Source organism: Convolutriloba macropyga, chromosome 9 (assembly GCF_964194025.1).
Source record: "Convolutriloba macropyga chromosome 9, txConMacr16.3, whole genome shotgun sequence".
NCBI classification, from domain to species: domain Eukaryota; kingdom Metazoa; phylum Xenacoelomorpha; order Acoela; family Convolutidae; genus Convolutriloba; species Convolutriloba macropyga.
Genome location: NC_134476.1, coordinates 44,395,715 through 44,411,360, shown reverse-complemented (window position 1 = coordinate 44,411,360; position 15,646 = coordinate 44,395,715). Strand labels below are relative to the sequence as shown.

The following is a 15,646-nucleotide window of genomic DNA, read 5'->3' as shown; positions in this document are numbered from 1 at the left end:
CCGCTAGCATGGAGTTGAAATCATTATTCGGTTTATTTAAACCTAATTTAAAAATATTGAGACTTGTCATTTATGATGAAAGGTGAAACGACAACAGAAAAAATAACAATAAGGGGTAAAAACAATTATTCACTATTTTTTGACAACAAACGCTTTCATAGTCACAAGCTTTCCCTGCCCGTTGATAAACGCAAGCAATTGCAAATAGCCCATATAATAGAACATATATGTATCATACTATTACCACTCAAGAGGAAAAACGTTGAAAACAGATGTCAAATTGCCGCAAGTAAAAAAATTAACTTAAAAACCGAAAAATGTTCAAATACCAAATACCAAAAAACGTTTCAAACTTGCCGACTTTTTTGCTCCTTTAATACTCTAGCGTGACTGAAATCACCTCTCTAATTTAAATTTTCAATGACGCGAGAATCCCGAAAAAAATTAAGTGATCTTTAAAAAAAACATAGCCGGAAGAATTTCGGAAACGTTTTCAAAACAGAAGAAGCAATCGAAATCATTATCCTTTGCCTTAAAACAATTGTTCATTACCCGACCAGATTTCAATAAAAATAATTGGCAAAAACTTCCAACACTGTCATAACGAGAAAGATTTGAGCATTGACATCAAACAAGCTATATCGAAAAGAATTCCGACCATTCAGACACTATGCAGAAAAACGCACAGATTTAAAACTTGGGACTACTTTGCCCGAACAAGCTCATTCAAATCTTGACACCGCAAAACTTTGACTAATACAAACATCTGATAACCTAGAAAAACGCCAATATTGGTAACGCCAAAAATTTTAGGATGGACAAATACGGATAGGCTAACTGACCGGGCTGAAATTTGTCATGAAGGAAACAAATCATTATCACGGTCTTCAATACATGGATCTCCGCAATTTACTCTAAAACCCAAAACATAAATTGCGCAATCAAAAGATAGATAATATTCTTAGAAACTGCACTGTATTATCAAAAACTAATATTTAGGGCTCAAAACAAAAAAAATGCTTTGTCGCCGCAGTAAAAGTAAGACATGCAGTCAAAAATGAGATAACTGCTCTCATTTACTGATATAGACAAATGGAGATATCAGAAACAAACTGGAGATATCATAGACAAAATGGATTCAAAAGTTTTTAAAAATTAATCATGAAAAAGCCAAATATATTAATACTCATATTCAAAAAAATCGATTATAACCAAAACATAACCCAATATAAAGCATACAAGCCAGGTAAAATCAAACAAAAAATTTGAAGGAAGTTGGAAAAAACTGAAAAATTGGATTAGTGTACGTACAATATTAAACATAACCGACTAACGTTGGGCGAATTACGTCGGGTTCGCTTCGTCAGTAGCTAGCTACGGTTTAGTGAGGCTAGCTTTAGCATAATTGAACGGATGTGAGCTGAGCGCAACGGCTGGGGGAGGGCAACGACGTGCGGCGTGGTGACTGGGGTTGTGGTGGTGAGTGGGGTTGTAGGGTGTGTGTGTGTGGGGGGGGGGGGGGTCAGCCTCTAAGAACCACCCTCCACACCATAAGTATAAATTTCTGTGAATCGCATACTTGGAGACAAGTGAGCTGAGAGAACCTAAGAGAACTTATTGCCCTCAGGGCCATACCTGTTTATCCCGTCTTTGAGGACGAAAAGTCAAAGCGTCAGACGAAAAATCGGTCAAGCAAAAAATCGCATTAAGTAGGATTAATATAATAACCAAATGACTAATATAATTGCTACAAACTTCGTTTGAAAGAATTAAGAACAAACTATCTAATGTTAAAAAAGCCGTTCAACACAAACGGCAAGAAAAGGCAGGCGTCGAAAAACAGCCCAAAAAATGTCAGGAGAAAAAAATTAACAAAAAATTGTAAGTTACCCAATTTTTTGCCAAATTTCGCAACAAAAAAATGATTTTTTGCCGAAAAAAAACAATGAATCAAAGCAAAGGTCGAAAAGACCCAAAAATGGACTAAATATCCGCAAAAAAGCTGAAAAACTTTCAAAATCAACTAAAAACTCGTATAAATTATTTTCAAAACACAAATTAACCCTAAAATCTTTACTAAATGACGATGGTACAAAAAAATTTTAAAATGCGAATTATTTTGTAATTAGACATACTTCTGTTTCTGAAACGGCGACTAGTATAAATTCCAAACTAATTAAAACTACAAAAGAAATCGATTAACCAATAAACTAAAAAGCAAAAATCTTTAATTTTTAAAAGACTGATAGCAGCATAGCGGAAAGAAAAATAGCACTTAGCAGAAGGCTAGAATGCAGAGAACATGGACACATTTTAACAAACAGAAACAGAGACTCGATTTTGAAAGTTAATTGAAAATGAAAACAAGAGCAGATAGATTTCGTTCTTAAGAATTTGAGGCTGAAAACACTTACATAGCTAAGCTCCCACTAAATATTTGAACTAAAATGCTTAGAAAATTTTCAAAGACTTAACACAACAACTAAGTCAAATATAAAAAACAGGAAACCAAAATCCCTGGTGAAATATAGACGTTTTCTAGAACGGAACAAAATAAAAAAAATGAAAGAAGTTGGCCAAAAACTGGATTAGTTTATGTACAATTTTGAAAACAAAAACACTACGTTAAAAAAGTCATTCAATACAATCGACAAGAAACGACCAGCGTTGAGAAACGGCACAAAAAATTGTCAGTTAGCAGAAAGAAATTAAAAAAACAATTGTCAGTTACTCTATTTTCGGCCAAAAGTCGCAACAAAAAGACGGGATTTTTTGCCCAAAAAACATTAGCCAATTGGAAAATAAAACACCTTGGAGCAATAGGTGTCTTTCCAAAACAGAAAGATAGAAAAAAGCGAAGGTCGAAGGGACGCAAAATGGACTTAAATTCCGCAAAATAGCTGACAAACTTTAAAATTCGTATTTAATACTTTCAAAACACTATTAAAACAATCCCAAACTCATTACTATATGACGGTGGAACAAAAACAATTTGAAAGTGCGAATTTTGTAGTTAGACATACTCCTATTTCTGAATGAGATGAGATATCAGAGAGGCGTCTAGAGATGTTAACTAAGACTTATCATAACAGAGTTTAATTAGCGGTCATCTATGATTGGGCTTAATGGGTTCAACCAGTTTCCAGTTGGATTTCGTATTTCACCCCTGAATCTGTTCACTTTAGATTGCTCTGCAGAACAAATGCTGTTAAAAAGCATTTCGAGAAGAATGAGCAAAGAATAAAATTATCCTAGAAAAATCAACATAGCTGGCAGATTGCCAGAAAATAGCCGCAATTGATTCGTAGATCGGCAGTTTAAAAAAAACAGTAAAAAAGACAGACCAAAAAAATTCGTCTTTTCATTGAAGGCTGATCTGTTATATTTTGATTAAAAATATGTATAAGTTATTGCTGCCTCTATTAGCTGATCTGAAATAACCTTCATTTAGAGTGACACACACCCATTTGACCTTATCTCTTTGAATTAAAGTAAATAAAAGTCAATTTCAAATTGAGGAAGTCATTTTTGAGAGTGAGGTAAGTCAAGTGTGACCAAAAATTTAATCACGCGCATGAACAAAAAAACTCGCTCCACTAAGAGCGAAAAATGACGTCACACATGCAATTCAGTTGAAATTGCATGAACGAATGAACAAAAAGTGGCTGTGACGTCATATGGTCGTAACAAAAATCATGACGACGAAATAAAAAAAAACCAAGAGAAGGCCAATAATAGCCCCAGCTATCGCTGTGCGGCTATTAAAAAAACTTTATGCATAATGTCGAAAAAGCTGCAGAATGAAGTAAAGCGAAACAAAATTTTGTTCAACGAAGTGAAACAATTAATAGAAGCGCTATAAAATACGGCTGGGAATATGCGGCTATGAATCAAAGAAAACAAAATTAGATAAGAACTAGAAAAAATCAAGCATATTCTTACTGAAGCAATTAACCAAAATTTTAAAAACAAAAAATTATTAATTGTTAAAGGGCTGATAGCAGCATAGCGGATAGAACTATAGCAATCAGGATTCGAGGCTGAGAAACACAAAAACAGTGGCCCACAAAAACAGTGGCCAATTGGACACTAAAAATACTTAGTGAAACACAGGAGCAATAAGCGTCCTTCCAATTGCCGAAAAACAATGAAACAAAGCAAAGTTCTAAAAGGTCAAAAATGAACTAAAATCCCGCAAAATAGCTGAAAAACTTCAAAATCAACTAAAAACTCGTATTTATTACTTTCAAAACACTATCAAAACAATCCCAATATCAGTACTAAAGTCCATTTAAACCTATTAACCGAAAAAAAATTTAAAAAACTGCTCGAAAACGCCGAACGAGGTCCAAAAATTTTACACTTTAAACGTCACTATTCACGAGTTAGCGCTCCTTTCGCTTCAGTTTAATGAAAACCAGTGCCAAGTTGCTTAACCTGTAGGCAGAGCTGACAAACTGCCTCCAAGTGAGGTCTGAGAAAGACTGGCATGGATTCAGAGACGTCAATCAGTCCCTTTAGCACGCTGTCATCATCGCCTGAGCTGGCTGTTTCGTTTACAACCATCAGCAAATTCGGTAAGAGTTCTTCAAACAACTTAGTAACTGTTTTGTCACCTTCATTGTACATTACAAAAGCAAGCACAGCTCTTGCAGCTAGCAACCTACATTGAGCACTGTTTTGGTCCTTAATACAAACAGCCAGACGGGTTTTAATCTCAGGAAGAAATCTGTTTTGTTGTTCGCCTAGGACACCCGGGAACTGAACAAATATGTAGAGAGCTGCCAGTCGCTGATTGAGCGCCTCAGAGGAAACGCAAGTGAAAAGGAATTCGAGCAGCTCTTGCCAAGGATATGGACCTTCTTCAGGCTGCATTGCTAAAACATTATCAACCCGCTTGGCAAATGAGTTGAAAATTTTAAATATCTATGTAGCAGTAAAACAAATACTAACAAACAATATTCCTCGCTAATTCAGCGGTTACGTCACAAATTTTTCTCGACAGCTGCTCATCTTGCTCAGCAAGTACTAATTTTAACACTGCACCTTTGATCTGCGCCTTAGACTCTTCAGTCAATTTTTCGTTTATCTCGTCAAAATTTGCAGACAAAAAGCGCCTCAAAAGAACAGCTGATAGACTTCGAACCTATAACACAAAAAAAGAAACAAATAATCATTAATAATTGGTGAGCAAATTGTGCCATGCTTATTGAATTACCTCTTTGGAGTTGTTTACATTCTCAAAAGATGTTAGCAGATACAAAATCTTGGGTTCGTTGTCAACTTTGTCGTACTCGTCCTAGAATCAAATTGCAAAACGCCGGACACATTACATTAACAAAACAGGTGAAATCTGAATAAGCTAGAGAAGTCCATTATTTCATACCTCAGCAGCTTTTCTGGTATCATTGTCATTCGAGAGAAGACGCTGGAGGATATTCAAAAATTCATCGGACATTATGTCACGCATTACAAGCCTAAAACAATGAAAATTAGCAAAATTTCAAAACAGGTAGCGATAGACTACCGTTTGATCGATTTAATTGTTCCATTGCTTTCAATGGAGTTTTTTTCTATTTTAAAATAAATTCAGACGTTGAAGTTAGGGATCTTTCCCATTATAGCCCCCCATGAAATTATAGTCCCCCCATTATGGTATAATTACCATGATTGGGGGCTATAGGTTATCTGACCACTAAGCTGGGGGGGGGGGGGGGGGCTATAATGGGAAAGACCAGAAGTTAGTTTGCCAATAGTTAGAGTTAGACTCCAAGTCAGGAAGTGGCGCCAGCCATCATATAGTAGTTGTAGGAAAGTTTTTATGATTCCATCCAGGTGCCGTTGACCCTTGTTTTCAAGTGGCACTACTTTCCTGAGCGGGTTGCATGAGCCACATGAACATAAAATCCTCCAAGTGCAGGAATCCATTCCGTTGTAGCTTCTGTTGAAGAATTCGGTGTAAATCTTTGTGAGTGACCGTTTGTTCAGTCCATTCGTGGTGGGTCGCCGCAAGATGTTGATGAGCTTAGCTGCTCGAGTCCATAGCAGTTCGTCTGTTTTCTTGAGTCGATGTTTCGGGACTTCAAACACCAAGTCTTGGCGAGTTTCATATTGACTTATTTCAGGCAGTACGTCTTCGGGAGCGTAGTAATCGCCTCTAATTACAGCTAGCAGGAAAGGAGCGTCGTGTAGTTCTATGTACTTAGAGATGAAGCGGCTTCAGCTCTACCAGGCGTTCTTCGTACTGTTTCTGACCGTTCAATATCCATGAGTCGCTTTTTTCTGTACGTGTTGCAGGCCCTTCATTTGTTTTGCGTGGGTACCATGCCTGTGATGCAGACGTCAGGACAGGTACAACATAACCGACGCATCCATTTAGTTTTGTCCGGAGTGCAGACTTTATTATTATTATTATTGGTTTAAGCACCATTTAAAATCTCAACAGTGCAGGAAAATTAAAAAAGATAAATTTTGAGTTTTCGCCTGAATAAAATTTCAGAGGTTATAAGTTTCAAATAAAATGAGAGTTTATTCCTTTCAACAGCGACTGCATGCGAGAACGAAGGTCTTCCAAAATTAGAGCAATTTTGGGAACAAGTAAATTTGTTAAAAGAATATTGAGACGTTGTAACCATCGTGTTTCGTTTCATAAGTTCCGATAAATATAATGTGAGTTTGCCAGGCTGATGCACAAAGCGATGCGCATACAATAGGATTTTGAACACAATGCGTTGCCTAATTGGCAACCAGTGTAGCTGCTTCAGGTACGACGAGGTTGGTGTTGAAGGTGACAATCGAAATACCAAACGCGCGGCAGAGTTCATTATTCGCTGAAGTTTTGCCGTTAAAATGTTTGGCAGACCATAATGAAGAGAATTACAGTAGGCAACACGTGACAACACAATTTCTAATTAACTCAAATATGACTGATGTTTTAACTTGATCACGCATTGACCACGCTCTACGGAGATAATAAAAATGTATTTGAACAAACGAAGTTGACCTGTTGTTGCTGAGTAAGTTGGCAATCAATATAACAACCTAGAACTTTTACCTGTTCAGTGTAGTCAGCATCGTCCGGCAGACGCAAAAGACCATGTTTAACAGTTTTAAATTTGCGAATACTCATATACTCATTGTTATCCGCATTCAATTTCAATTTTGCGATAATGAACCAGTGTTGAATCGAGGTCCAAATATCATCAAACATGCATTGAATGAGGGTCGAACCGAATACAAAATAAAAAACGGTATCATATGCGTATAACTTATACTTTATTCCCAGTTCTTTCAGGTTGTCTTTTTAAGGCAGCATGTAACAGGGAAAAAGTAAATGACCAAGAACCGACTCTTGGGGCACACTTGTCTTAACTTTAACATCACCAGAAAGACATCAATTTATGATAACTTGCTGCAACGATGCGAAAGATAATTCTTTATAAAGAGTAACACCACCAACTGCAAACCAATCTTTTTTGCTAATATCTCAAATAAAAACTGCTGATCAATAAAATCAAACGCTGACAAGTCTAGCCCAATATACATTACGGAGTGCAACTCGTCTAGATAGCAAAGATCATTACAGACTATAAGCAAATCCGTTTCTGTTGAATGCGAGCAACGAAAAGCTTTCTGATACTTTTCATGAGATTAATGGATTCCAGATAGAAATTATTTTGCTCAAAAACAACTCTTTCAAAAACTTTTGACAGGAATCTTGGATTTGTCATAGGGCGATAACTCGACAAAAATTAAGGTTCAAGTTAAGATTTCTTTATGAGCGGCTTCATGACTCCTTGTTTGAATTGGTTTGGGAAGTATCCTGTCTGGAGAGTCAATTAATTTTAAAATTTTAAGTGTATATTTTAAAACTCTCTAGGCTTGTTGTATGTGAATCAATCAATTCTATACCATTTCTTGGAGGTAGTGAAACTAATACGGCGTCTATTGTTTTAACAAAGAAAGCATTAAACTTACTTGCTAGGCATTCAGGTTCCCCTTGTGACTGCGGCAGGACAAAATTATTTTTTCCTAAGAGTTGATGCAGCATAGAATACCTAAAACACTTAATTTCACCAGCGACTCATTTTTCGATGTATTTACTTTTTTTTGGTAAACAGCTTAAAATACTCCAAAATTGCATTAAGAAACCGTCTTTCGGATAGGAAATGACGATTCTTTCGGAAAGCCTTCTCAAACTTTCTCCTCGATCTTTTCATCGTTCTTAGCTCATCGTCAAAGAAAGTGCACGAATGATTTCTCATATATTTAGTTTTAAGAGGATGCTTCTTATCGACATAGCTGACTTCGTTCATTAAAACACCGCTCCAATCATTTTCAGGATTATCTCTGTCGATCGGAGTAACAATTCTTTCTGCAAACGCTACCACCTCAAAATTTTGCCAATTTCTGCACGAGGTCTTCTTTACAGCTAAAATCGCTTGCTTTTGCAGAAGGTCAAAATGCACAACTCCATAATCAGAGCTTGTTACGAAACTTACAAGAGATTCTGATACTTCAATCTCCTCAGATGTAATATCCTGGTCTAAAAATCAACCACTTTTGTGAGCAGGCACGGTTTCTTGCTGTTGCAAACCAAACTCATCCAAAAGAAATCCAAATTCTTGACCCATCATTTGATATCAGCATAGAAATATTAATAAATAATTTTTTGAACGACAGCACTTTCTCCTCAATAAACGATGTTAACTCACTTATAAAGACACGTACATTAGTATTTGGTCGACGGTATATTCAAACCAAAAGATACACTGACGTGCCGAGCGTAAATTCAAAAAAAGCCACCTCGTAAAACACTTATTTGAAAAATTGTCGACACGTAAATCTCCATCATAGAACACCGCTAATCCTCCGCAACTTTTTTCTTTTCTGTTTGCACTTGATTAATAATAGCCATTTGGGTAACACTGCTAGAGACAAAACTCATCATTTGCTTTATCTTTGATCCACGTTTCTGTTAAAATTATGAGGCTAAAATCATTGGCTTCACTAAGATTTCTTATTTAGGAAGTCTTGTTGCGAACCGATCTTGCGTTATGTAAACATACTTTTACAGGTTCATCGACAGTTTTAAAATTTGATAGTCAGGTATCAAAGGAGGCCAGCCATTCCCTCACTTTCTGATTTAAATAAAATCGTGAAAATGTTAAAACATCGGGCCAGAAATCGGGAGATTCAACTTGATCACTATCGAATTTGAATTCACAGTGGAAAGATTTCAGACGAGAATCTTCCCTAGATATTTCACGGATACACAGTATATCAGCTCCCTTGTTCTTGCAATGTTCTCTTATAATATCCGTAGAGACAGAGTTGCTTAAACAACAAATGTAGAGATGCCGTCTTTTCGGTGGTCTTTCAACTGCACTGACTGCCGTCTGATGATTAATGTTTGTGCCCGTCTTAAAAATTTTTGGTTTTCTGTCGTGAGACTCTTTGCAGGCAAGCACATTTTCGTTGCCTTCAGCTTTTCGTTTCTTTGAATTACGATCGCTAGCAGTACTGACAGTCCCATTTCTGAAAGCAGCTCTAAGATACGGGTAATCCAGTTTCTTCAGACCTCATCTCCAGCTTCAGTCATTGAATTTCAGAAATCAGCGAGTCTAATTTCTCTAAATTAACCTCAAGAGCAGATATTCGATCACGGGATAAAAACACTGTTGTAAAAGGTGGCAAACAACTCGGACAAAACCAAAAGATCATTCCAATGCAACCCGTTGTCTGAGCCATTCCAAGGCACGATCCATGAATACATTTAGATTTACATCGAACGCAGATAACGCGTTCTTGTTCTGTACATATACCCATGCACACAGTGCATGGCGGATCGGATGGAGGAGGCGGCGTGGTTTGGGACAAATAAATACAGTCAGAAGACGGCAGTAAGCGCTGAATAAGTCCTAATTAAACGAATAATCTAAACACTTTTATCAAAATAAATAACTATAAGACAAATAGATCAGTCGAACAAATGCGGAGAACTCTGGCACCAAAAATTGACCGAGAGAATTACCTAATATAATTAAAACTCAAACAAATACGAACAATCCTAGCGCCAAAAGTTTGATCACGGAAGTCAGGGCTTCAGTGTTTGTTTAATACTACACCGTTTGAAATAGTTGAATATGAAGCATACAAGATTCTTCCGCCAGAATCTGAAATCCCCGTTAACTGGGGCTACCCAAACAACGTCCGGCCTCTGATAAAACAGTAAATAATTACAATCAAGAGCGATTTAATAAGTTTATCACAACAATTAGGCTAAATTTTGAGCAATTTTCTAGAAAACAGAAAGATCTCCATGCTTTGTTTACTCTTCTCGCACAATTGTCAGTCCAGGCAAGGTTTTTTTTGAGATTTTTACTCCAAGAAGTTTTTGGCTTGTCACTTCTGCGAATGAATTTTTCTTGAGTTTTTGCATATTACCCATGATGCATGGGTTCATGCTTTCTTCTTTATTAAGAGACATCTTAGTGAATCTGATTCTCTGATATCGCTGAGAAATATTTTGAAATCATCTGCATACCCGATACCCGAAGGACAATTTTTTGGGTCTCTCCCATTATAGCCTCTCCCCCCCCCCCCTTACGAAAACATAGCCCCCCCCCCCATTTTTTTTTGAGCGTCAACAGTTTTTTTGAGTTTGCTACTACAAGGACTATTTGGCTTGTCATTTTTTGATTGAATTTTCTTTGAAGTTTTGCTTGTTGTCCTTGAGGCATGGGATCTTGCTTTTTTCTTTATAAAGACAGATGAAGTTTTCCGGGCTCCTTTCATTGACTCAGTCGGGTAGTGAATCTGATTCTCTGATGTCGTTCAGAAATTTTATAAAATCATCTGCGTAGCCAACGGACAAATTTCCGGGTCTTACCCATTATAGCCCCCCATGAAAACATAGCCCCTCCCGATTATCGAATATGTACCATGATGGGGGGTATAGGTTATTGAACCACTAAGCGGGAGAGGGTATCACGGGAAAGACCCATTTTTCTTCCACCGGTATAGGCAGGTTGTTAGCAAAAATAAAAGATGGGTTCAAGGATGGATCTCTATGGGATGCCATTTTTGATCGATAACAATTTTTGATTTTGCATTTCTAAGTTTGACACGCTATTGTTTTCCACTAAGATAACTTGCCAGTGATTTAAGCAGATTTCCGCCAATCAGGCTTTTTTCAAGCAATTTTGAGTATCTTTAAAGTGACGACATTTGTCTTCTTTGGTGGACTTTTTCCTCAAAATAGGTTTGGTCTTCCTCAATGAGACTTTCTATAGTTTTTTCCTTGGGTTTAATTTTGATGAGAAGAGAGAGTTTCGGCAATTTTTTGTAACTGAGCCTAAAAATGCCCAGTATTTTACAGCTGGTAGGAAGTCGGTGAACTTATCCGAGGTGGCAGTGTTGGTTACTTACCAGGCCTGTGATGCAGACGTCAGGACAGCTATAACATAACCGACGCATCCATTTAGTTTTGTCCAGAGTGTAGACTTTTTGGAGCAGTTTCTCTAGAAAACAGAAAGATCTCCATGCTTTGTTAAGTCTTCTCGCACAATTGTCAGTCCAGCAAAGGTTTTTGTTGCGGCTGCTCAGGAATCTCAGTAGAACCGATAGATCACAGTCATATTCTCGAGTTTTTCGCCCTCCTTCACAGATTCTTCACAGGGTTCGATTGACTAAAAATCTTGTCGAAACAATTAGTCGTTCTGACGTATTAAAGGATTGTAACTTTAATTTGTTTGATTGAAGTTAAGAAAATCCTTAGTGATAATCTATGTTCAATCTCGTACCGAAGTTTGTAAGGCTTCAGCCAGTGTTAGTCCTGAAGCTAACTTCTCGTCAAATAAACTCAAACAACTTAAAACTCGCAAGGTCTTATGATCTAGCAAAACTTAGCAAAAAAGGTTAAAGTCGTTAAAGAATCAAATTTTAGTCAATTCTGAAAGCCAACTGCTCTGTAGAACAGTTTCTAATGGTTCTAAATACAATTCAGTTTCACTATTCAAACGATTGGGTTAAAATAAATAATCAAATATTTATCATTCGTAACATCATCGCTACTTGATTCTGATTGGTTAATGAAGAAAGTGATTTAGGTAATTGTTTACAAAGTAATTGTCAAATTACGGCAATATTTACTTTTATTGATATAAACATGGATGGTTATTACGTGGCTCGGAATGCCTCGCATGTACGGTATTTGACCTTCAATGGTCACCTAAAATATCACAAAAAAGACAAGTTAAGAAATTTATCAATAAATAACAAAATATCAAAAAGATGTCAATTTTGCACCATATAAGTGCTAATAGTCACACTTGTGGAGCTGATGCGATAACGTTTGTTGGGTCCATGAGTAGCTCAGAGGTAACCCTAACCAGGTGCCACAACTCTGGGTGGCTCAGGTTTTCCCTTCCAAAAATGAGGGGTGTACAAAATTTTTCGGTCCCAAATTGTAAAAATTTTCAATTTTAACCAATTTTGAGTTTTGAAGTTTCTTCAGTTTCAAAAGGTTATATCTTGCTGTCTGATGGCTTTTGTAGCTGATTTGAAGTGGCGTCAACAGTTTTTTTTGAGATTATTAAAACAAGGACTATTTGGCTTGTCACTTTTTTGATTGAATTTTCTTTGAAGTTTTGATTATTGTCCTTGAGGCATGTGATCTTGCTTTTTTCTTTATAAAGAGACATAAAGTTTTCCGGGCTCCTTTCATTGATTCCGTCGGGTAGTGAATCTGATTCTCTGATGTCGTTCAGAAATATTATAAAATCATCTTCGTAGCCAGCGGACAATTTTCCGGGTCTTTCCCATTATAGCCCCCCCATGAAAACATAGCCCCTCCCGATTATCGAATATGTACCATGATGGGGGGTATAGGTTATTGAACCACTAAGCGGGAGAGGGTATCACGGGAAAGACCCATTTTTCTTCCACCGGTATAGGCAGGTTGTTAGCAAAAATAAAAGATGGGTTCAAGGATGGATCTCTATGGGATGCCATTTTTGATCGATAACAATTTTTGATTTTGCATTTCTAAGTTTGACACGCTATTGTTTTCCACTAAGATAACTTGCCAGTAATTTAAGCAGATTTCCGCCAATCAGGCTTTTTTCAAGCAATTTTGAGTATCTTTAAAGTGACGACATTTGTCTTCTTTGGTGGACTTTTTCCTCAAAATAGGTTTGGTCTTCCTCAATGAGACTTTCTATAGTTTTTTCCTTGGGTTTAATTTTGATGAGAAGAGAGAGTTTTGGCAATTTTTTGTAACTGAGCCTAAAAATGCCCAGTATTTTACAGCTGGTAGGAAGTCGGTGAACTTATCCGAGGTGGCAGTGTTGGTTACTTACCAGGCCTGTGATGCAGACGTCAGGACAGCTATAACATAACCGACGCATCCATTTAGTTTTGTCCAGAGTGTAGACTTTTTGGAGCAGTTTCTCTAGAAAACAGAAAGATCTCCATGCTTTGTTAAGTCTTCTCGCACAATTGTCAGTCCAGCAAAGGTTTTTGTTGCGGCTGCTCAGGAATCTCAGTAGAACCGATAGATCACAGTCATATTCTCGAGTTTTTCGCCCTCCTTCACAGATTCTTCACAGGGTTCGATTGACTAAAAATCTTGTCGAAACAATTAGTCGTTCTGACGTATTAAAGGATTGTAACTTTAATTTGTTTGATTGAAGTTAAGAAAATCCTTAGTGATAATCTATGTTCAATCTCGTACCGAAGTTTGTAAGGCTTCAGCCAGTGTTAGTCCTGAAGCTAACTTCTCGTCAAATAAACTCAAACAACTTAAAACTCGCAAGGTCTTATGATCTAGCAAAACTTAGCAAAAAAGGTTAAAGTCGTTAAAGAATCAAATTTTAGTCAATTCTGAAAGCCAACTGCTCTGTAGAACAGTTTCTAATGGTTCTAAATACAATTCAGTTTCACTATTCAAACGATTGGGTTAAAATAAATAATCAAATATTTATCATTCGTAACATCATCGCTACTTGATTCTGATTGGTTAATGAAGAAAGTGATTTAGGTAATTGTTTACAAAGTAATTGTCAAATTACGGCAATATTTACTTTTATTGATATAAACATGGATGGTTATTACGTGGCTCGGAATGCCTCGCATGTACGGTATTTGACCTTCAATGGTCACCTAAAATATCACAAAAAAGACAAGTTAAGAAATTTATCAATAAATAACAAAATATCAAAAAGATGTCAATTTTGCACCATATAAGTGCTAATAGTCACACTTGTGGAGCTGATGCGATAACGTTTGTTGGGTCCATGAGTAGCTCAGAGGTAACCCTAACCAGGTGCAACAACTCTGGGTGGCTCAGGTTTCCCCTTCCAAAAATGAGGGGTGTACAAAATTTTTCGGTCCCAAATTGTAAAAATTTTCAATTTTAACCAATTTTGAGTTTTGAAGTTTCTTCAGTTTCAAAAGATTATATCTTGCTGTCTGATGGCTTTTGTAGCTGATTTGAAGTGGCGTCAACAGTTTTTTTGAGATTATTAAAACAAGGACTATTTGGCTTGTCACTTTTTTGATTGAATTTTCTTTGAAGTTTTGATTATTGTCCTTGAGGCATGTGATCTTGCTTTTTTCTTTATAAAGAGACATAAAGTTTTCCGGGCTCCTTTCATTGATTCCGTCGGGTAGTGAATCTGATTCTCTGATGTCGTTCAGAAATATTATAAAATCATCTTCGTAGCCAGCGGACAATTTTCCGGGTCTTTCCCATTATAGCCCCCCCATGAAAACATAGCCCCCCGAATTTGGAATATGTACCATGATTGGGGGTATAGGTATTTTGACCACTCTGCTGGGGGAGGGTATTACGGGAGAGACCCATTTTTCGTCCACCGGTATACGCAGGTCGTTAACAAAACTAAGAAAAGAATGGAATCAAGGATGGATCTCTATAGGATGCCACTTTTGACCAATAACGATTCCGATTTTGCTTTTCTGAATTTTACACGCTATTGTGTTCCACTAAGATAACTGGCCAGTAATTTAAGTTGATTTCCGTCATTGCCGAAGCAACCAACATTGTCAAAAAATTTTTGTGGTCTACTTCATAGAAAAGTTTGCAGAAATCGACGTAGAGTTTATTAACGTTTTCAATTTTTCCGTTTTACAATTTTAAGTAAATTTCATTTGGGTAGATCAGCAGCTGGAGTAAAACCGATCTTTGACAACGAAAACAATTTTGCCTATATACTAGCCATTTTTCAATGATCGGATAGGAATTATTAAACAAAACCCTCTCAAAAGTTTTACCTAAATTGACGACATTTTCCTGCTTTGGTGGACTTTTTCTTCAAAAGAGGTTTGGTCTTCCTCAATGAGACTTTCCATCGTTTTTTCCTTGCGTTTAATTTTGATGACAAGAGAAAGTAATTTTGATGACAAGATGACAAAGGCCTGTGATGCAGACGTCAGGACAGGTACAACATAACCGACGCATACATTTAGTTTTGTCCAGAGTGTAGACTTTTTTGAGTAGTTTCTCTAGAAAACAGAAAGATCGCCACGCTTTGATTTCTCTTCTCGCACAATTATCAGCCCAGGAAAGGTTTTTGTGGCGGCTGCTCAAGAATCTCAGCGGCACCGATAAATCACAGCCTCGTTC

The 15,646-nt window shown here is 36.9% G+C and overlaps 2 protein-coding genes across 2 annotated transcripts in view; both read right to left on the bottom strand.

The window, feature by feature from the left end:
- Positions 1-5,499, bottom strand: part of LOC142345798 (importin-5-like) — a 50,696-nt gene extending 45,197 nt beyond the window's left edge. The window contains exons 1-4 of the mRNA XM_075398161.1: positions 5,387-5,499; positions 5,219-5,299; positions 4,954-5,146; positions 4,438-4,877 (exon numbers count right to left, since the gene is read on the bottom strand). Of these exons, the coding sequence (XP_075254276.1) occupies positions 4,438-4,877; positions 4,954-5,146; positions 5,219-5,299; positions 5,387-5,470 (798 nt within the window). The 5' untranslated portion in view covers positions 5,471-5,499. The remainder of the gene's footprint in view (positions 1-4,437; positions 4,878-4,953; positions 5,147-5,218; positions 5,300-5,386) is intronic.
- LOC142345399 (uncharacterized) overlaps positions 1-10,282 on the bottom strand; it is a 144,118-nt gene extending 133,836 nt beyond the window's left edge. The window contains exon 1 of the mRNA XM_075397446.1: positions 10,254-10,282. The gene's annotated coding sequence lies outside the window, so the exon portion shown is untranslated. The remainder of the gene's footprint in view (positions 1-10,253) is intronic.
- Positions 10,283-15,646: the final 5,364 nt, after the last annotated feature.